The sequence below is a fragment of the Lontra canadensis genome, unplaced genomic scaffold, assembly GCF_010015895.1.
Source record: "Lontra canadensis isolate GAN:19392208 unplaced genomic scaffold, GSC_riverotter_1.0 scaffold110, whole genome shotgun sequence".
Taxonomy (NCBI): Eukaryota; Metazoa; Chordata; class Mammalia; order Carnivora; family Mustelidae; genus Lontra; species Lontra canadensis.
The window spans coordinates 4,076,957-4,098,331 of record NW_022631104.1 but is presented as its reverse complement, the minus strand read 5'-3'; the positions used below and the strand labels follow the sequence as shown (position 1 = coordinate 4,098,331).

General features: G+C 51.2%; 2 protein-coding genes across 2 annotated transcripts in view; one reads left to right on the top strand and one right to left on the bottom strand.

Annotated features, from left to right (window-relative positions):
- The first annotated feature begins 216 nt into the window (after positions 1-216).
- Positions 217-6,414, top strand: RCVRN (recoverin). Its single transcript, XM_032840045.1, has 3 exons — positions 217-629; positions 3,480-3,591; positions 6,250-6,414. The coding sequence occupies exons 1-3, from the start codon at positions 249-251 to the stop codon at positions 6,363-6,365; spliced, it is 609 nt and encodes a 202-aa protein (XP_032695936.1). The 5' UTR covers positions 217-248; the 3' UTR covers positions 6,366-6,414.
- A 5,870-nt stretch (positions 6,415-12,284) lies between these two features.
- GLP2R (glucagon like peptide 2 receptor) overlaps positions 12,285-21,375 on the bottom strand; it is a 42,372-nt gene continuing 33,281 nt past the window's right edge. Inside the window, exons 11-13 of the mRNA XM_032839850.1 lie at positions 19,712-19,850; positions 13,463-13,504; positions 12,285-12,777 (exon numbers count right to left, since the gene is read on the bottom strand). Of these exons, the coding sequence (XP_032695741.1) occupies positions 12,439-12,777; positions 13,463-13,504; positions 19,712-19,850 (520 nt within the window). The 3' untranslated portion in view covers positions 12,285-12,438. The remainder of the gene's footprint in view (positions 12,778-13,462; positions 13,505-19,711; positions 19,851-21,375) is intronic.

Below are 21,375 nucleotides of genomic sequence, written 5' to 3'. Positions count from 1 at the left end.
GGATTGGCCCCCCTGCTGTCAGCACTTTCTTTTAATCTCAGGGTGGGTTCTTGGAGCCGGCCCCCCCACCCGCACCCTGGCCCCTCCTCCCTCCAAGTACTGGGGTGAAGTGGCCACAAATCCTCTAATCCGCCAGCACCTCGGCAACCGTCTCCAGCAGCAGCCGGCCCTCAGCGGCCAGGAGACCACGTCCCTCCCACCCACCGGCCCAGCCACCGCTGCCCGGCCGGGCCCACGCGGCCTAACCCATGGGGAACAGCAAGAGTGGGGCCCTGTCCAAGGAGATCCTGGAGGAGCTGCAGCTGAACACCAAGTTCACAGAGGAGGAGCTGAGCTCCTGGTACCAGTCCTTCCTGAAGGAGTGCCCCAGCGGCCGCATCACGCGGCAGGAGTTCCAGAAGATCTACGCCAAGTTCTTCCCCGAGGCCGACCCCAAGGCCTACGCCCAACATGTGTTCCGGAGCTTCGACGCCAACAGCGACGGCACCCTGGACTTCAAGGAGTACGTCATTGCCCTGCACATGACCTCGGCGGGCAAGACCAACCAGAAGCTGGAGTGGGCCTTCTCCCTCTACGACGTGGACGGCAACGGGGCCATCAGCAAGGGCGAAGTGCTGGAGATTGTCATGGTCAGTCTCCGCCTCTACATGGCGGGCCTGGGCTCCGCTGGGGTCTGGGGTCCTGGACACAGTGGGGGCGGGGCTGGCCAGGCGAGAGCTGCGGGATGCAGGCACTGGGGCTTCCGGGCTCCAGGGGCATGGGGTCTCCAGGAGACTGACTCGAATGGAGGCTGGTCACTTCCCCACAGCTTCGCCTTCCTCCTAAAGAAGAATCTGGGTACTTCCTGTTAATTACATAGTGTTTCCTCCCTTCCTTTCCTTCCTTCCCTCCTTCCCTTCCCTACCTTTTCCTTCTTCCCTTCCTTCTCTCCTTCCCTCCCTCCCTCCTTCCTTCCTTCCTATCTTCATTAAACTGTCCTCCCAAACCTCCAATGGCAAAAATACATATTCTTCCACAATTCGTTTTAAGTACATGTTTCCAATACAGAGTAGAAAGAGGCTAACTTTGGGGGCCATGAAATGTGGGTTCCCAGTCCCCACGGTCTTCACTGGCTGGGGCAGGCAATTTCACTCCCCGGGCTTGGCTTCCTCACCCGCCAGCTCCGCGTTCTGGACTGAGCCACAGGCTCCTTGCTGGCCTGCGCTTCCAACAAACCCTCCTCCTGTCCCGACTGGCCCCGCATCAGATCATTTGTTGTGAAGACTTTAGGGGTCTTAGGAAAAGTTTTATTTAAGAGGTAAGTAATTTGTGAAACGTGGCAGTGTATGAAGCAGACAACTGGCATCGCCCTTAATCCCACCATCTGGAGGGAGATACTGTCAAACCTGTTGCTGTTTATCTTCTAGCCCTTTATCTGTATATGAATTTAAAAATAATTTTGGAACTATGACATATTCTGACCTTTTTTCAGTTGCTGTTTTATGTTTTCGCTATGAAGATATCTTCGTGTTCAAAACCATCTTAAACTGTGGCTTAGCATTCCGTCTCATGGAAGGGCCATAATGTTACTTAACCAGCTCTGTATTTTGGACAATTGGGACATTTCTGGGTTTTTTTTGTTTTTTGTTTTTTTTTGTTGTTGTTGTTGTTGTTGTTGTTGTTGTTTTTCCTGAGGTCATTTGTATTTCCCTTCACTTGGTCTCTTTTCCTGGCATCTCTGAGCACCCCCCACCCACGTCCTTGCCTCATTCCCCTAATTCTCTTCCTGGTAAGAGGGGATAACGTTGTTTATGTTTTATCTCATCTTTTGGTGCTTTTGTATACCTGCTTGCATTTGCATGGTTCTCCCTCTGATGAGGAGAGACCACGGACCAAGAGACCAAGACCAGGCTGCCAAACAGGCAGCCTGTGGGCAACAGACTTGGCTAGGGCCTCCCGTAAAGGGTGGGAACGTCACCTGCATCTGGGCACACCGCACCCCCAGACTGGCAGGTGGCCAGGGACAGAGAACACGACCTCAGAATCCCCTGCAGGATGCTAGATCCAGCAGCGGCCTAGAGCTGGTGCTTCCTGAGGAAAAGGAAGAGGAAGGGGAGGGGCAGAGAGGGGCAGGACCCATAGAACCCAGGGCTGAGGCAGCGCAAGGCGATGCCCAGGCTCTGTAATTCACTAGATCATAGGCTCACGGCCCCGGGAGTCCGATGTTACGGGTTCTAATCCCAGCCCTGCTACCAACTAGCTACCTGGTCTTGGAAAAGTCTCTGGGGCCCGGAGTAGGGACCAACGGCTCCTTCTCCCAGACCCTGACCATCTGTCCTTGGAGTCAGAAGGCAGACGGAGCAGGCAGGCACTCCCAGGGTTTAGCCCTCAGGCCTGCACAAGGTTCCCCTGGCTCAGGACCGAGAGAGGCATTAGGGGAGTCACCCCCCTACACTTTGTTGCTGGGCACGCCCGGGCTCTGAGCGCTGCCAGCCCAGCCTGCCACCCAGAGCTGCTGGCTTTGCTCCTCTTGCTATAGCATGTGGGGGGTCGGGGGCTAGTTTCACAGGCATTCCTACCACTGCCTGAGTATCTGCAAGCTGCCCCCGACTCCCACCCAGCACGCCTGTCTGCACCCCGAGCTTGCCCCCACGCTGAGCGTGCAAGCTGGCACAGGCTCGGGACCACCGTCTGAGTGCCCGCTCCAGCCTGGCCACACCTGGAGTTACTGAGCTGGTGGGATCCTTGTAACCTGGAGTGAGGAGGGCACACGGAGACCCCACCTTGTCCCTCTCCCTTCCCTAGCCCCTAGGATGCCCTCCAACAGTGTAATCTGAGAATGAAGGTTCTAGAACCAACCTGCCTGGGTTAGAATCTCTGCTCCTCTGCTTCTAGCCAGGGAGACGTCTAGCCGGCTGGTGTGCCTCAGTTTCTTCATCTGTAAAACGGGACTGATAATATCCACCTCATAAGGCTGCTGGGGGGGTGACATGTAAAAAGGCTTAGAAGTGTGGTGTGGGTTAGGTGTTCAACGAAGTTTAGCTGTTATTACCGCAGGGGGACCCGGCTGGACAACTGAGGCATAACCCGGACCCCGAAGAAGCCAGCTGATAGTCTAACACTTCCGGGCGGTAGGGTTCAAGATAGCGGTTCCCCAGCTGCCACCGTGGGGGCTGCTGTGGAATCATCGTCATCGTCATCATCTGTTTCTTACTCTCGTTTTTTTAATAAAGGGGAAGTAATGTGTCTATGTGGGCAGGAAATTCAAAAGGTACTGAAAGGGACAAAACACCTGTTAGCAGCCGCCTTCACCCCTCCACCCCATTCCCTGTCCCTTCTGGGGATCTCAAAAAGACAGGTGCCCCGACCCCACTCCCCTCCCCCTAGGGGCAGCCTGGGGTCTGGGCATCTGCATTTTAGCCTCTGCCACTGAGAGAGCAGGTAGGGGGATGCCCGGCCCCTGATGCTCCTTCTGATAATTTCCTCTTTCTTTGGTGCAGGCTATTTTCAAAATGATCAATCCTGAGGACGTGAAGAACCTCCCAGAAGATGAAAACACGCCAGAGAAGCGAGCTGACAAGATCTGGGGGTTCTTCGGAAAGAAAGATGATGGTGAATTCTTTCCCCTTTCACACAACCTTTGGTTTTACAGTCATAGGCTCTTTCCCGGAGACCCCAACGAGACTGGTGCTCCGAGGACCAGTGCCCGGGCAGGACCAGGGACACTTCATCCCAGCGTGCACTGAGGGGCTGCCTGAGGTCCTGGGGTGCCTCGGGTGGTAGGGTGGTAGGGATCAGTAAGCAGACAGGCCAGCTCTGCTGCTCATGGGGACCAATGCCACATCCCCTTTGCTCTTCCAAGTCCATCACCACCTGAGCTCTCCGGGGCAGAGGAAAGGCCCTGAATTCTGGAGCACTGGGGAGGGGAAAGGCAACTTAGAACAGCGTCAGTGTCCAGGGAGTGCACTGGTCAAAAGTCAGGACCGCAGCTCCGTAGGCTTGCGTGCATGTGTGCTGGTGGGGCTGGAGCCACAGCAAACCACTTTCTGTTTAAATGGATTGATCATCTGTCCTAGATGCTGGGGTGTACTTTACTTGGTTTCCAGAGTGCTTTCTGCATAGCTGGGACAAGGCAAACCTCAGCCCGGTCTGCGTCTGGATTAGCATCGAGTACCAAGGAAGTGGGATCTCAGTTTACCTGCTTTCACTCCAGTGAGTTAGTCTGGGTCCCCCTGAGAAGCAGGGAGGTTCATTGAAGAAGGGCCTGGGGGTGGGGGGGAGCGGGGAGGGAGCTGGAAGAGGCTGGGAATACCCAGACTGAAGAGCAGGTGGGACCCTGGGCACAGAGAGAAGCAAGGACAGAAGAAGAGTTGAGGCTCCCACCCTTGTGGGAAAGCTTTGGCAAAGCCCCCGGAGGCATCCTCAAGCCCCCTTCTTCCAGGGGCCAGCCTGTCTCGGTCAGCTGCCTTGGTCCATCTTGGACTGGGAGCAGCCCGTGGGGAGCTGGTCTCTTCCTGAAAGTAGCGATGGATTCCAGAACAAGGCAGCTGGTCTGCTGGGGCATGATGGTCATGGCCAAGGCAGGATACTGAGAGAGGGGTGGGGTTAGGCGGGGTGGTGGGGGGCGCGGCGGTGCTGGAAGCTCACATGGCCATCAGGGCCCCCGGAGGGTGAAGGAAGAGGAGTGGACAGGAGCCCTCTGATGTGGAGGGACTGGCCAGTCATGGACAGTGGACATGTGGTCTGGTGGCTTCCTGCTGGTTGTTGCCACGCAGGGGATATGAAGCCTACTGGGGCTTCATCACCTAGTTCTCTAACAGAGAGGTTGGCGGGAGATTTTGAACATCTGAAGTGTCTCACTCCTGGACCTACGTATTGGCTCCTTTTGTGATCTTGGGGGCTGGCCTGAGCAGGACGTTAGCTAAGGGCAGGTACAGATGGCCTGGGTTCCACTAACCTGCAGTCCAGGAAGAAGGCTGAGAAGCAAGGAGCTCACTGTCACTGGGGCCAAACCTGGGGGAGGCAGGGGAGGTCTGGGCAGAATATTTAAGGAGGCACTCATTCTCAGCTGCTACTCCTGGGCTCGCACCACCCTGAAAGTGAGCACTTCCTTAATTTTCGCTGGGTAGGTGTAGTAGTCCCTGCCCTGATGTTACCCCCCCCAATACCTTGAGGACCTTCCCCTCCTCCTCCCTTGCAAAATGTGGCACCCCTGCCCCCCACACTGGCTCTTTAACCCAGATCTGGCAGGTGTCAGATCCCCTGTTCTACTTGCTAACCTGAAAACTGACCCAGGCAAAAGTCAGAGTCAAGGGAGACCGGGAGACCAGGAGACCGTTGGTGTGTGGTGGCTGCTGTCTTCAGATGTCCCCTCCGGAGACAATGCCTCACTCCCCAACTGGGCTCTGACTGTGGGAGTTTCAAGCTCTGTGTAAGGTTGATAGAGCAGCTGGGACTTTAAAACCCAAATTTCACTGCCCCGACCAGTGCTGGACCCCAGAGGGATTAAGGATATCCAAGTGGAAATCCATCCGGTTGGGTTCAGCTAAGCTTTGTTAAGCTTCTACTATGTGCAGGCACTGTGAGCATGCCGTAAGCAGAAAGGAGCACCTGTCTCTTTCCAGAGTTATTTGGACATGCAGCTGTCTTCCCCATCAGACCAAGAGTTTCCCCAGGGGCGGGGGCTTTATCTCACTCCTTCCTGGGCCACCCCCTGCGGTGGCCTCAGCCCCCAGCACAGTGGCTCTGGCACAGAGAAGCTAAGCTGTCAGCCCTATGCTGGGAAGGGGGTAGAGAGACTGCTCTCCACAAGCCAGGCTCTCCCTGGACCATGCGGGACCCCTCATTTTTCAGTCCCTAGTCCCCGGATGGATGTTGTTTCCCCTCCTCCTTATCCATAGAGATTGTTGGCTCTGCTCCGTCCCCCAGAAGTTCCCCCCACAAATTCCCAAGCTTCAGCACTAGGGTAAGAGTCAAAATATTTAAGAACCTGCGGGGGGGGGGGGGGGGGGGGGGGGCAAAGCCACCGACCAATCAGAAGAGGCCGTCACAGAGGTCATTAACCCTCTCGCTGCTGGTTGGTGGGGAGGTCCAGGCCTCCTGGGGAGGAGCTGGGTGTGCAGGGGGTGGGGGTCTGTAACCCTGGGAGGACACCGAGACTCAGTGTTTTCATAACAGATACCTCTGCACTGGGCACCCTGGCCACTGTCAGCCTCTCCACAGCTTGAAACAGCTGATCCTGACTGCGACTTTTTCCCCCCCAACGCACAGATAAACTTACAGAGGAAGAATTCATCGAGGGGACCATGGCCAATAAGGAAATTCTGCGACTGATCCAATTTGAGCCTCAAAAAGTGAAGGAAAAATTGAAGGAGAAGAAAACCTGATGTCCACTGCTCAGCCCCGCCCCCACCCCTCCCCCGGCACAGAAACCCCTGTGAGCATTCGAGCACGCTCCAGGGGCCAAGGGGGCTTCCTAGGCCTTAGCGTCCCTCCCATTTTATCCCACCACCTCCTCCCCCCTGCCCGCGGCCCAGGCCTCCATGATAATCCCAGGATTAGGTCACAGGAGTCCTCAGTATCACCCCCGTGTAAGCTCCTTTGTGGGTTGCTGGGTAAGCAGTTTCCAATAAATGCGAGAGGAGCTGGGCACCCAGCTGACCGGTCGTTCTTGAACTGGAAAAGGAGATGTTTTCTGATGGCTCAGCCTCAGAGACGAGGATGAATTGCCCCTGCAGTCATAGGCCAGGGTGGTGGGATCGAGGTGGAGACTGGAGGCTGCATGGGGTGGGGGCTGGGGAGACCGTGGACCTAGAAGAAGCCACTCCAGGCGGTGTGGTGACCCTGGAGATGTGCCAAGCGCTGCGGGAGGGGCTGGCTCCTTCAGAGGGAAAGGGAAGGTGTTCCCGGATACACCGAAATTAAGGCCCAGTGGACTGCGCATGGGGGGGGTGGGGGGCGGGGAGTACGGTGACCCAGAGGGCAGCCACACAGAGACCCTGAAGCAGGAACGAGCATGCCCAGTTCTAGGGTAGAAGGCCGGTCAGGCGGGAGAGCGAGGGAGGAGCCTAGGAAGGAGCTGAGGGAGGGGGGAGAGCCAGCTGTGAGCTACTTCTAGAAAGTAAGCAGGGACCAGACCATGCCAGGCTTTTCTGCAGCCCCTGGAAAGATGGGGGTTCCTCGTGGGGATAGTGGATACCATTATAGGGTTTGAAGTAGGAGGGACTTCTGTTCGTGATGGAAATAAGTCAGAGAGGAAAGGCTGGGAGCAGGGAACCTGGGGATTAGCTTTTATAATCACCCCAGGGGTCCTCAGTGGAGGGGGGGGGGCAGACTAGAGAGAGTGGGATGGCTCTGGAGATACTTAGAAAGTAGCATCTTCCTGAAAGGCTGCAGGAGGAGGAGGGAGGAGCGGGATGGCACAGGTGTGTGTGGTCCGGGTGCTGGGTGAGTAGAAATGCCATCTACCAAAATGGGAAGGTCAGGGAGGATCCCTGGTTTCAGGCGGTAATGGCAGGTTCAGGTTTAATATGGTGGGAGAGGTGGGGGTGCTCATTTTAAAGGTGAGGAAAAGGAGACCCAGAGACAGCAAGTAGTTTCCCCAGGGTGAGCCAGATAATAAGCAAAGGTGGGCCAGGGCTGCCCACTGGCCTACATCACCTTGTCAGAGCTCCAGAGCCTGGGACACCTTGGAACGTCCCCAGTGGGCTCTCAATATCCCTGTTCTCATTGTTGTGAAGGCCCACCTACTCTCCAGCCTTAAGTTCCAAAAGGAGGTCAGAAAAATATACGGAGGTCCCAGACACTTCACTGAGCTATATGCAACCGCCCCCCCTCCCCGAGGCAGGGGAGTCTCCACTTGTGAGTGTTGGGGGTGATCCCCCTTCCTCCTCCCCACTGGTTTGAGTTTGAAAGCAGAGACACTGCATAATAACATTGTGGGTCTATGGTTCAACGAGAGACATAAAGGGGCCACTGGATCTTCTAGGTCCAGTGGAGAGCTCAGCAGTGCTAATGCGACTAGCATGTCTTCTGTTAGTTTGGGGTGGCAGGGCCACTCGGGCCTATACAGCTCTAGGGTACTCTGTGGGAAAAAGCTCAGAGAATCCAGAAGCAGTGCAAAGTCCAACTAGACTGAAGAGAGGGACGTGGAGGTGGTGTTGAGCTTTGTCATCAGGACTCTTCCGGATCCAAGGGACAGAAGACCCAACACAAACTGCTATGGCACAGATAGGAATTTATCGACTCATGGAAAAGAAATCCCAGGAGTAGCACTAGCTTTAGGTCTGGCTTAATTGAGGGGCTCCAACAACATCTCAGGGTTCCTCTCCATTTCCTGGTCCTGCTCTCTGCCATGGTGGCTCCATTGTCAGGCAGGCTCTTATGGTTCTGGCAAGATGGCCACCAGCAGATGCAGGCTTACTTCTTCATGGTTCCAGCATCAGCAAAAAAAAAAAAAAGAAAGAAAAGAAAAAAATAAATGGCTTTCTGTTGAGAGTCCCAGCCAGAGTTGGGCTCTCATTGGCTTATTGGCTCTCATTGGCTCTCTCGTTGGTGAGAGACCATCTCTCAGTGGCTCTCATTGGTGATGTGCCCATCCCAATATCTGATGCCAGGCGGAGGTCCTGCTGTCATTGGCTAAGCAGATTTTTGTGGCCAGCCTTGGGGCTGAGGGTGGAGTTGAGACAGCTCAAACATCATGAACTGGGAGTCAGGAGATGTGAGTTTCCCAAGAGGAAAGTTTGGATACTATTAGTATAAAAGGAATAGATTGTAAAAATAGAGGTCCATTCTAGGGACCTTGGGGGAAGACATTTCATGTCTGAACTTCTGCTTCCTCACGCAGGTGTAAGCTCCAGGGTGGAAATGGGTCTGTTCAAGAGCAGTAACCCAAACTGCTCTCCCAGGATCCAGCCTCTTGTGCAGTGACCCCTTGGTATGTCTTAGCAATCCTAGGTGGTGTCCCCAACAGAGTCACCTGTAGGTCCATCAATGCCAGGTGCCATTGTTATACCAGACAACACATTCTCACCACAACTGAGGCTACGGTATTTCTGAAGTGCCTGAGCTATGTGCTGGGCTCCTGGTGAACCTTCTCGGTTATAATTTATGGTTTTGACTACGGGGAGCGCCATGTGTCACAGAAAGAGCTTTTGTCATTGTCTCCCGGCAATGGCTCTTTTAGATGTCATCCGCGGCTTCCCTTTGCTCACGAGGGCTCAGACCCTGTCCATGGAGCCACATGGGGACACAGACACTATACTGCCCACTCCACCTCCATTTCTGTCCCTTGGAGGCCACACAGATTTATCAGATGAGCCCAGGGAAGGCTCAGTTGGGATGCCCACCCTTCAAGAAACAAAACTAAACTAAAAACCTCCGCAAAACTGGACCAAACACACCTATATCGATTATCACTCAGAGTTGTGAGAATCAAGTCTGTTTTTAGGGTAGAATTTCTGAGCTATATATGTCACAGGTGGAAAGACCTGATTATTTGGACTTCAGAGCATTGTGAGTTTTTTTGGCGGGGGGTGAGGGGGGTTTCACCTAGAAATTTTCTCTGATGTCTTCAACCCTGGTCACTTATGAAAACTAGTCAGGTGGCTATGGCCCTGAAACACAGGCAATAGAAAACCAACAGACAAATTGGACCTCGTCATGACCAAAAGCTTTTGTCATCAAGAGAGTGAAGAGACAGCTTATACAATAGAAGGAAATATTTGCAAATTATATATCTGATAAGGAATTAAAATCCAGAATAATCAAAGAAATTCAACAGCTCAACCACAACAAATACTCATAGAACCTGATTTTTAAAAATGGGCAAAGAGCTTGAATAAACAGTTCTCCAGAGAAGACAGGTCAATGGTCAATGATCACATGAAAAGACACTTAATATTTTTAGTACCAAAGAAACTCAAATTAAAACTACCCTAGCTATCACATCATACCCGTTAGAATGGTGATTATCAAAAAAGTAGAAAGTAAGCGTTGGCAAGGAGACACGGATAAATTGGAACCCTTATGCATCCTTGGTGGGAATACAAAATGGCACCGCTGGTGAGGAGAACAGCTTGGTGGTTCCTCACAGTGGTAAACAAAAGGACCGTATGACTCAGCCGTTCTCCTTCTAGACGTCTATTTGCCCTAAGAATTGAAAATAGAGGCTCAAACAGAATCTTTTGCACACTCTTGCTCACAGTGGCATTATTCACAGTAGCTAAAATGGGGGAAGTGACCCAAGTGTCCACCAATTGGTGAATGGATGGAAAATTTTATCCCTACGATGGAATATTACTCTGCCATAGAAAGGAAGTTCTAGTATGTGCTTCAACACAGATGAACCTTGAGAGCACTGCTCTGAGGGAGATAAGCCAGTCACAAAAAGACAAATATTATGTGATTCCACTTATGTAATGCGTCTAGGGTCGTCACACAAGGAGGCAGGAAGTACAATGGCGGTGGCAAGGGGCTGGGGTGGGGACATGGGGTGTTGGTGTTTAATGGGGACAGAGTTTCAGTTTGGGAAGGTGAGAAAGTTCTGGAGATGGTTGGACAACAGTGTGGATGCACTCAATGCCGCTGAACTGTAGACTTAAAAATGGTTAAAATGGAAAATTTTGTGTTACATCTATTTTACCACGGGAAAAAAAAAAAAAAGAACAGAATCACTCAAGAGTTTATAAAAATACCAACACCCAGGCTCCTTCAGACCAATTCCGTTCAGAATCTCTGGCTCAGGCCTAGGTGTCAGTGTTTCTAGAAAGTTCCTCAGGGGATTGTCATGCCAGGATTGAGACCCGCTAGGCCAGATCTTCAAAGCAACAAGCAGAGTGAATGATTGAGACGGTGGTTGAGATGAGGGGAGACATTTACCTCCTGCCCTTTTGACCTCCGACCTCTGTCCCCAAGGAGGCTTAGTGCCACAGCCCTTTCTTCCAGTCCTGTCGGAGTACAGCGCACCAGGTACTCCAGGGCAAAAGAGACCTTTAGCAGCAGTGCAAAACATGTGTCAAAGAATCACCCAATACAAACCAAGTTAAATAAACTTGTTATTTTAATGTTTAGCAAGACAAGAGCAAGCGGTGTGTGTGTGTTTCTATGTGTGTGTGCACGCCACCCCCATTTACCGAGTGATGAGTGGGGAGGATTATATTATATATTTACAGATGCTTTGGGGTTAAAAAAAAAAAAAAGTTCCATCGCCTGAGGCCAGGTAATGGACCCTGGACAGCATCAGATGTTCCTGAAGACATCTCTGTCCTGTGTCACTGACAAGTGTGTGCTGAGCACCGACTCTGGACCCGTTACGCTGGATGCAGTCTAAGAACACAGCAAGACCCTAGATCTCTAGGAGCTAACGGACCTGGCTGGTAAAGGCAGGGACATTGAGAACAAGGAGAAATTAGAAGGACACGTACTTCAATGTTTTAACTAGGGATAACCTGGGCACCGAAATAAAATTTTGCTTGGTCACTTGCCTAATGCTTCTGCTTCGGTTTCTCCTTTGGGAAAACAGAGCTGGGACTTGGGGCGGGGAGAGGGCCAAAACACGCAATCACCAAGAGAAATCATATTTTGGCGCAATCGTCGAAATAATAGAAATTCACGCCCAGAAGTCCATGATGGGTGAGATAACAACATTTTCAATAAAGTCAGGATCAGACTCTGCCTTTGCCTGAGCTCACCTCGCTGGTCTTACCCTCACCCTGGCCTTGTTCTAATAAAAAGTTATCTTTAGAAATGGCCCATCTGCGGTAGCTTGTGGATTTTAGTGTTTAAAATGTCGTGTTAAAAATATTACCTATCTCGACAATGGGTTGTTGTTATTTTTTTTTTTTTCCCGGTGCTGTTTTAAATCTGGTACCCAAACCGAGTTCCTCACTTGCCTCACCCTAGTGCCTGCCCTGGAGTGGCGTGTCCTTGACCATGGAGTTTCCAGGTGAAATTCCCCACATAGGACTTAATTCAAATTACAGATAATGCATACCCCATGGGAAATACTTCTACAATAAGATTATTCTTGTATCGGCAATACCAATGTAATTGAGCATTGTGTATTTTAACTGCTAAACCTGGCAACCAGACTTGTGAGTCCCCTACCTTCCCCTCCCTCTGATTTAAGGCAGGATCTAGTCCCATGGCAACGGACCTGCCCACCTCCACATGCATTTTGCACACTCTAAAAGCGACACTCCCAGGCATTAACGCGTGTTTCCCTGGAATGTTCTTTCTGTGGTTTTCCCTCGCTCCCGGCTGTGCTGTCTCAGTCACTGAACCTGACCCTAATCCCCCAGGCCCTGCTCAGCCTCCATAGCACCGTCCACGCTGGGTCTGAAGCATGAGACACCTGGGCATGACCTTCCTGACAAAATGGGCATGGTGCGTGGGGGAGACTGATGACTGTGCACTGTCCCCTATCACCAGGGAGCAGAGCCAGGGCGGTGGGCCTCCAGCCTAGATCTCACTCTCTTCGAGAATCTCCTCCATGGTGTGGGTCAGGGTGAAGTCCCCCTCGCTGCTCTCGGATACGCTGCTGCCCCTTGGCCAGGCTGGGTGTCCCCTCGGGGCCCGGGCGCCCCGCCCTCCGAGGCCATGCACGGACAGGTGCAGGAGCTGCCCATCACCGCCCGATGAGGTCTGCAGCTTCTGGAGCGTCCCTGTGCCGTCCGCCTGGGACAGCTTCTTGGGACATTTCCCCAGGAATCGGAAGTTCTTCTCCAGGACCCAGGCCCTGCAGCCTGAGTGGCGGGCGAGCAGGAAGCGGACCCAGTGCTTCCGCAGCTCTGCCTTCACCTGCGGAGGGAGAAGAGGGCAGGTTACTGTGCTGCGGGCGGCAAGGGACACCTGCCTAGTGGACAGGTCGCCCCCCCGCCGGAAGACAGGGGTGGCAGCAGTGAGCAGGAGGGAAGAGGGTTTTGCTGTCCAGAAGTTAACATTCTGGTGGGTGAAAGGGGGTTGGAAATATCACCCACTCCTAAAGCCAGGTGGAAGCCACGTGCCTTCTCCCTTTCAAGCCTCTTTCCAGGAGAGCAGAGAACTGGTCATAATAATAATCATAATAACAGAAGTCACCATAGTTAGCAGGTCCTGGGCCCTCACCAGGAGCCCTGCAAGCCCAAGGCCACACTATACGGCAGGGACAGCCATTATTCCCATTTTACAGATAAGGAAACTGAGCCCCAAAGAGCTACAGTGGGTGAGGAACGGCCGGAGTCCAGATTTTTGGACTCCAAAGTTCAAGCAGGTCTGTCTGGGACACTTAATGCTCTCAGGCTGGGTTCTGAGACCCTTTGACGCATCCCGACACCTTCTCTGGGCCATCTGGGCTGCTTCCTGCTCTCCCTACTGGGGGGTCACAGTGCCTATTTGCCCCAGTCACTACACGCCCCCCCCCAATCACATAACCAGAAACCTCCGGGAGCAGCAGGATGCTAGCCCCAGTCTCACCAGGACCTGGAGGGTGGCTCCGGAGACGTACCTCTCCATTGGCAAAGCAATACTGCAAGGCCACGAGTAATCCCTGCAAGGAAAGGAGGAGGTGGTGTGACTCAGGAGGAGACTTGTCTGGGAGTGGCCTGCAAGGTGCAAAGGCCCGCCCCATCCTAGCAGCCCTGGGGAACAGGCAGGCAATGACATTGCTAGCACGAACTAGAGTTGGTCACACTGGTTACGTTAACTTGGACTTCACTGGGATCTCTTCTGACTTTGATCCCCACCAAGCACCAAGCGAGGTGCTTGCTCAGATGTTTATCAGTTAATGATCATTAAATCCCTAAGACCCTATATTCGTCATCCAATTATCCAATACTGTACAAGACACTGTCCCGTTTCTACTGGTCCATCTAGCTGGCTAAATTTTTGCTTGAATTGCATCCTTTCCTTTTGGGAGCTGATCCTGCCCTACTCCCTGGGCTTCTAGCAGGGCTGTCAGTCATGGTCCCCATGTCCTAGGATGGCCATCACCAGCACAATCAGCCCAAATGGGCATGGGACCCAAGCAGGGCCAATTTGAGTTCACATTGCGGACAAAACACTGGCTAGAGCATCCATGTTCTGAAGGCTTGACTTGCCTCCAAGATGGCTCCCATGCCTGCCACCTTGGTGCTGGTTGGTGGTGGGAGGCCTCAGTCTCCCCCACAGGGCTGTATGAGTGTCCGGGGACATGGGAGCTGGCTTCTCCCAGAGCAGGTGATCCAAGGAAGCTAGGTGTAAGCTAGAACCAAAAGCCTCACACCTTCATGTCCACAATACCTCAACAGTCACGCAGGTCAGCCCTAGTCCGTGTCGGCTGGGACTCTACAAGGCCATGAGTACCAGGTGGCGAAGTAGCACAATTCATTGCTTACTGAGGTCCCTTCGTGCTGTCTTCTGGACAATTCTTCCTTTACATCTTTGCCTAACTGATTTCTCAAAATCCAAGTCTTAGCTCAAATATCACCTCAAAGAGAGGTCTTTCCCAACCACTCAATTTTTGGAAGCCCCTCCAGTCACCGTGAGCTGTGAGCTCTCTGATTATATTCTCTGTGGCCCCACAATTATATTGTTATTATTGGTCAACTTGGGTTCTTAGAGGTCCCTCCCCGCCCCCGCCCCACCAAGCCTGGCATCTTTATCCATTTCCATTCTCAAAACACCTGTGTTGGGGAAGGTGAAGTAGGGGGATACTCTTCTTGGTGTGGGAAAGATTTTTCTGGATGCACTGTCAACTGCCAGGAGTCTGGAATCAAAGCTGCTCTAGCCAATGTTTGTCTTCCAGTGTTTCCTGACTCCTCTGCTTCCTGATGTGATACGCAGCTGTGCTAACCCACGTGCCATGACATCCCCCATGACGTGAACAACTGTGGCCCCTGGGCTGTGTGTCTAAGGTACTGGGGCTCCATATGTGTGCAGGACCCAAGCCCTTGAGTGTCTGTGGGAGGAACCTCGTGAAATGCCAGGACTCACAAAGAAAGGACACATTTCCAACTGAAGAGTGAAGGTCACAGGGCAGGCGGACTCCCCCATCTCTCTTGATCACGTTTCTCTCACCCCCTGTGGCCAGTAAGGGAGGTTTGGTACTGGGAAAGGAGCTGAAATTGTAAAGGAGTTCCATGTTGTCCTGGGGGGAAATTCTTATGCTCTAACGGAAGCTTGAGATCTTGCAAGCTGGCTATCCTGGCCTCAGTCCCATGTTTGAATTCTGCCCACCAGCACAGGGTTTTCTTTCTCTTATGCATCCTTTATTCCATGGTGAAAGCTCCTGATCAGGGGCAGGGTGGTGCGGGTTTACCACTGTCACACAGACAGTCTCACTGGAGGTTTCCAGCCTCTATGGACCATCAGAAGTGTGGGTTCTCTTTGCCTCTGGGCAAAGGAGTAGAGAGTGGAAGGAGTAGCTCTCATGTGTCAGGATCCCCACGAATGAGTTGGCTAAAAGAGGATTCCACATCACAAACGTGTTTTTTTTTTACTCCTTTAGGTTCTTGGTTCACTGTTTTAGGAGGCTCCTGGAGTCTGGGTAATGCTGATTCTAGATAAAGGGAGTGTGAAGGGAGTGGTCCCACAGAACAGGTGGCTCTCACTCCCTGTGTCACCACCTCCTTGGCAGTCTTCTCCAAAGATCCCTTGACAGTGAAATTCTCTAAGCACTTGGAAGAGTGAAGGAGCCTCCGAGCAGCAAGGAGAGGCAGCCTGGGGTCCGTGCCAATTCCTGCTGATGCACTGAGATATGACTCACCGGATATGCTCCCACGCTTCTGCCCATGCATGCTTGGCTTGGTGGCATGAAGGGGAGGAGGGCAGGGGTGCTGAGAAGGTAGGAGGCTTCTGTCCATGCATAGGCTCTGTCGGTGTGTTTCCTGGCTCAGTCTGCAGAGCAAACCCTGGGTCCTCACGTTCTTCTGTGGTGCATGGTGGTGGGCGGAGCTCTAGCTGCAGGACTGAAGGATCCAGCATGGCAGGCAGCGGTTGGGGGGGGGGGCAGTCTCCAGAAATAACCCCCGGGATCTCTCCCCTCCCTGTAGGCATATGCTAACCTCACATGAAGCAGTGGACCTTGTTTTCCCTCCCCATGAATCTGGGATGACCTTTTGACTCCTTCTACCAGGACATGGTGGAAGCGACATTCTGGGACTTCCTAGCCTGTGCCATAAGAGGGTTGGAAGCTTCTATCTTTTCCCTCTTAGAACGCTGGTCTGGGGAGGCTCTGAGGTTCTGGCTGCCAGGCTGTGAGATACCCAAGGTAGAAGGAGAGGCCACGTGGAGGAGAACCAAGATTCTGTGATTGAGCACCTCAGCTGAGCGCCAGCCAACAGCTTAGGTCAATGTCCAGCCATGGGAATGAGTCATTTGGGATGTTCCCAAAGATGGGATGTTCCCAAAGATGTTCTCATTTGAGCTTTCAGATGTTTGCAACCCCATTCAAGAATTGCAGGTATCAAAAGTATTGCTCCGCTGAGTCCGGGTGGTCCAGCTTATAGACTCATTAAAGATAACACGGTTCCTGCTTTAAGGCATGATGCTTTGGGATAGTTTGTCACATAGCGATCAGTGGGAGGACGGAAATAAGCTCTCTTGCCAGGGGAGTCTGATAGGCTGATTATTTTTTCTTTTTTTTTTTAAGACTTTATTTATTTGAGAGAGAGAGATTGAGAGAGAGAGAGAGAGAGAGAGAGCATGAGCACAAGCAGGGGGATCAGAAGAGGGAGAGGGAGAAGCAGGCTCCCAGCTGAGCAGGGAGCCAGACACGGGACTTGATCCCAGGACCCCTGGGATCATGACCTGAGCTGAAGGCAGACGCTTCACCGACTGAGCCAGCCAGAGCTTTCATTTCCATTATTGTACTTTGCAACTCCAGAATTTTTCCAGATTGGTTCTTATTTTATAATTTCTCTCTCTGTACTGAGATTTCCTAATCAATGAAACTTTATCATACTTTAATTCCTTAAACATGGTTGCTTTCATCCTTTGAACATATTTTTTTAAGATTTTATTTATTTATTTGACAGACAGAGATCACAAGGAGGCAGAGAGGCAGGCAGAGAAAGAGGGGGAAGCAGGCTCCCTGCTGAGCAGAGAGCCCTATGTGGGGCTCGATCCCAGGACCCTGAGATCATGACCTGAGCTGAAGGCAGAGGCTTAACCCACTGAACCACCCAGGTTTCCCTGAACATATATTTTTTAAGAATTTTATTTTTAAGTAATCTCTACACCCACCAGGGGGCCCGACTTCACAGCCTTGAGATGAGAGTCACACGCTCCACCAGCTGAGCCCGCAGAGCCCTCCTGAACATATTTATAATAGCTTCTTTGAAATTCTTTGTCTGCTAAGAGACCTCTCAGGGATTTTCAATTGACTGCTTTTCTTTTTCCTAATGATAGGTCACACTTTTCTGTTTCCCTGCATATCTCATAAATTTCTCTTTTCTTGTTCAAAACCAGACGTTTTACAATCTGATCTCCTACTCCCCAGTCCCTGGGTGGTTGCTGGTGTTTGTTTAGTAATTTGCCTGGGCCACTAGCTCTGTGAAATTTTTCTCCCCTGTAGTGCACAGTCACTGTTGTCTGTGCTCATTTCAAGAATTTTTGGTTTTGTGTTTAAGTCTGAATTCCCGCCCCTGTTTACAATAGCTTAACGATTAGTCAATGATGGGTCAGAAGTTGTACTCAACCACCTTAAACCAGTAAGGCTTCCAGACTCTTTGACAATGGATCTGTGCATGGTTTCAGGGACCCATTCCAAGTTCAAACAGTTTATAAGTCTTCTGTGGCTTTTACTTTCCACCTCCTGCGTTTCCCGGGTGTGTGTGTGTGCAGGAACTTGTGTTCAGCCAGCGATGCGTGGCTATTCCTCTCGTCCTTCCTGAGTGTGTAAGCAACCTTGCACATATACACAAGCCTCCAGCCCACCAGAGAGGTATGTGAGAGATGATCACGGCCCATGACAGGTGTCTCATTCCTCAAATCCCACTTGTTAAACTTCTGACTAGCTTGCCGGGCTGTATCTCCCCATCCCCCACCCCGCCAGGATCACCATCTCAGGCTGTGACATTTTCATTCCTCGATTCTTTGCCAATGAGATCACTACTGTGTCTGACAATGGCCGGGGTGTGGGCTTTTTCTGCTCTCTGATGGATCTACATCAAGTCAGCCCCTTTCGGCAGTGAAGCTGCTAGTTTTTACTAGAACTTCCTCACTGATGGAGAAGAGGTTGGGACAAGGGCATTCCAGGCTACACCAACAGACCCCACTGTTCTTACTCAGATTTAATCATGTTTCTTGAATAAATAAATAAGTTCTTCACAACCTTTTGTATGCCTTTGTCTGGTTTCCAGGGCCCTCAAGTCATTGCTGTTGACAATTCTGGGCGATTTTATTGCTGCTTTTCGGGGAGGGGATTGGCCAAGTGTCTCTCTCCTCCATTCCATAAGTCCTGCCCTATTCTAGCATTTTAAGATCATTAGCCCCAAAGTTACCACCGTATGGGGCCTCTGTAGCTGACACTGTTTGCAGTGGTCTCTTGCATTCATGGCCTTTGCTACTGAGCCATGTATTTTTTTCCCTTGTGTGTTCTCTCCTTCTGTCCAGGCTGGGTCTGGGATTTCCTTTAATTTGGGGGAGGGGGTGGAAAGAGGGAGAGAGAATCTCAAGCAGGCTCTACACGCAGCATGGGGCCTGATACGGGGCTCGATGTCACAACTCTGAGATCATGACCTGAGCTGAAATCAAGAGTCAGATGCTTAACTGACTGAGCCCGGCAGGCACCCCTGGGATTTGCTTTAAAGTTTTAGAATGCAGCAGAAGTATCACTGTGTGACTTTCAGGCCTAGGCATTTAGAAGGCCTGGAAGCTCCTGCTTTCTTGGGAACTCTGAACTGCCATGTAAGAAGTTGAGCTCCCCTGTAGGACAGAGGAGGACCCTGCAGTGAGGGAGAGGCCCTAAGATAGTATGGAGCTGAAGGATGTAGCTGGCAGTGAGAAATGAAGCCCCAGAAATCTGACCCAAATCATTCCACTCCAGCCAGCCCCAGCCATGTAAGCCTTCTCAGCTCAGGCATCAGACGTAAGAGTAGTGACGCACCTTGGAAATTTTGGCTCCAGCAGGCATCGCGTGGAGCAGAGGTGAGCCATTCTTACTATGCCCACCTGAATTTCTGGTCCCCAGAATAAGGAGGAATAATATAAATTACTGTCATATAAGCTACTAGGTAATGGATAACTATTTAAGGAATGGATAACCAAAACACCCAGGTCCAGGAACCACAGCTGGCCTCCTGGTTCTAGTTTCAGCTCCCTTCCACACATCTTGACACAACTGTCAAGCTTCAAGAGGCTCCTGGTCTCCACGCGCTAGATCCTCCCAAGTTGTATTGTGTTCCAAATATGTCACCTGAAGCATAGACAATGTTCACTGTGCACAAAGCCCTGCAGAGAACCCAGCAAAAATAGGCACAAAATAAAAGGCTTCTTGTTGACATTCACCATTAATATGATTGTGAGTCACACCAACTATTACAGCCCAGGAAACAGACCACTTTTCCCTTCATAGTCACTGAGTCATGCTGGCAGGATCAAGGCAACACTTTCGGTCTACACACCCTTCTCATGCCGAAGACCGTAATGCCATAGAGCCTGCCACCACAACAGCTTTTTTCCCCATCTGTGGGCTTTCTCAATTCTCAGCCTGTTTGGGTCAAGGGCACTTGGGTTTCTCCAAAGCAAAGGGATCCTGGTTCAGATGCCTACTTACATGGAAGGAGCTCAGAGTCAGCTGAATGAAGAGTCGTATAAGTTTTGAAAATCCTTCCACTTGGTCATCAGTGACGAAAGAGAAGAGAATCTCATGAACACCCAGCAGAGGAATGAGGACCAGTGTTGACTTTGCCAATCTGCAAACAACAACCAAAAAATTGTCACCAGGGCCACGTTGGGAATAGGTGATGTTTCCTGCTCTTCTGCGCATGACTTTCTTGTAGCTCTTACCATCCTGATACATGGCTGACCTTCCAGTTTGTCTCCTTGGTGACATAGTGAATGCCTCAATGGCCAGTGTGGTCTTGTTTGCTGACGTACCCTTATACCGGACTCTTGGGAGATGCTCAGAAAACATGAATTGAATGAATGAATGAGTAAATAATGAATGGATGGGTGAATTCTCCTATATAGATTATGAGATGCCTCTAGATCTTAGTGTTTTGACTGATGGATAGATTTCCATGTGCCTGAACGACACCCTAGGACACCACACCCTCCTGGGTTTGACAGATTTTCTATTATCCGGCTGGCAGGTTTTTTCTCTTTTCAGGACTTCCAATATCAGTGCTTTACTGAACCTGGGAAGGGTAAGCAAATGATGTGTCTGGGGTCACATAACCACTAAGGGGCAAATCCACTGGAAGTGAGTCTTGTGACTTCACACTCACACCCTGCACACTCCATGCCGAGCTCGACTGTCAGTCCCCATGCTGCCCCTCAGCCCCAAAATGGCAAGGGCTGCAGGAAATGAGAAACTGATCTTCCTCATAAAGGGTGTTGTGTGGAAGCTTGCTGTTGTATACACTCTACATAAAAAAGACAAACATTCCTTTGTACCACCCACATGCAAAGTGCGCAACTGGAGCACAAACATTCCATATCGCATACCGGTGGTTCCAAACATGGTTTACCATTTGGTTTCCTTAAGGAATTTAAAAAGATGGGTAGATGATAGATAGATGAATAGAGAGATAGAGAGATTGAAAGACGGAGAGATGGATGGATGGATAGATAGATGGAGAGATGGATGGATGGATGGATGGATGGATGGATGGAGAGACAGATGGAGAGATGGATGGATGGATAGATAGATGATAGATGGATAGATGGATGGATGGCTAGATAGACAGATGGAGAGATGGATGGATGGATGGAGAGATAGATGGAGAGATGGATGGATGGATAGATAGATGATAGATGGATATATGGATGGATGGCTAGATAGACAGATGGAAAGATATATGGATGGTTGGATAGATGATAAATGGATGGATAGCTAGATAGATGGAGAGACATGGAGAGATGGATGGATGGATAGATGGAGAGATGGACAGATGGATGGGTGGATGGACGATAGATGATGGATGGATGGATTGATGGATGGTTAGGTAGATGGAGAGACAGTTGGTGAGATGGATGGATGGGTGGATGATAGATAGATAGATAACAGATAATAAAAGATAGTAAATAGATATAGCTAGCTTGCTCCCTTGGCCCCAGTGTCAACCTCCTGAGTCAAAACTTCGGGCTACTGGGTCCTGGGAATGTGAATTTTTAAGGAGTTCCCCATGGGATTCTGATAGGCAGCCACATTTGGGAATGACTGCTGTTTCACTATTGAGCTGCTTCTTAATTTAAAACTACCTGCATTAGCAAAAG

Bases quoted from the DNA above. Each gene is read 5' to 3' on its own strand.
- RCVRN (XM_032840045.1), top strand. From the start codon at position 249: ATGGGGAACAGCAAGAGTGGGGCCCTGTCCAAGGAGATCCTGGAGGAG. The intron at 630-3,479 runs GTCAGTCTCCGC...TCTTTGGTGCAG, and splicing joins AAGTGCTGGAGATTGTCATG to GCTATTTTCAAAATGATCAA. The intron at 3,592-6,249 runs GTGAATTCTTTC...CCCAACGCACAG, and splicing joins CTTCGGAAAGAAAGATGATG to ATAAACTTACAGAGGAAGAA.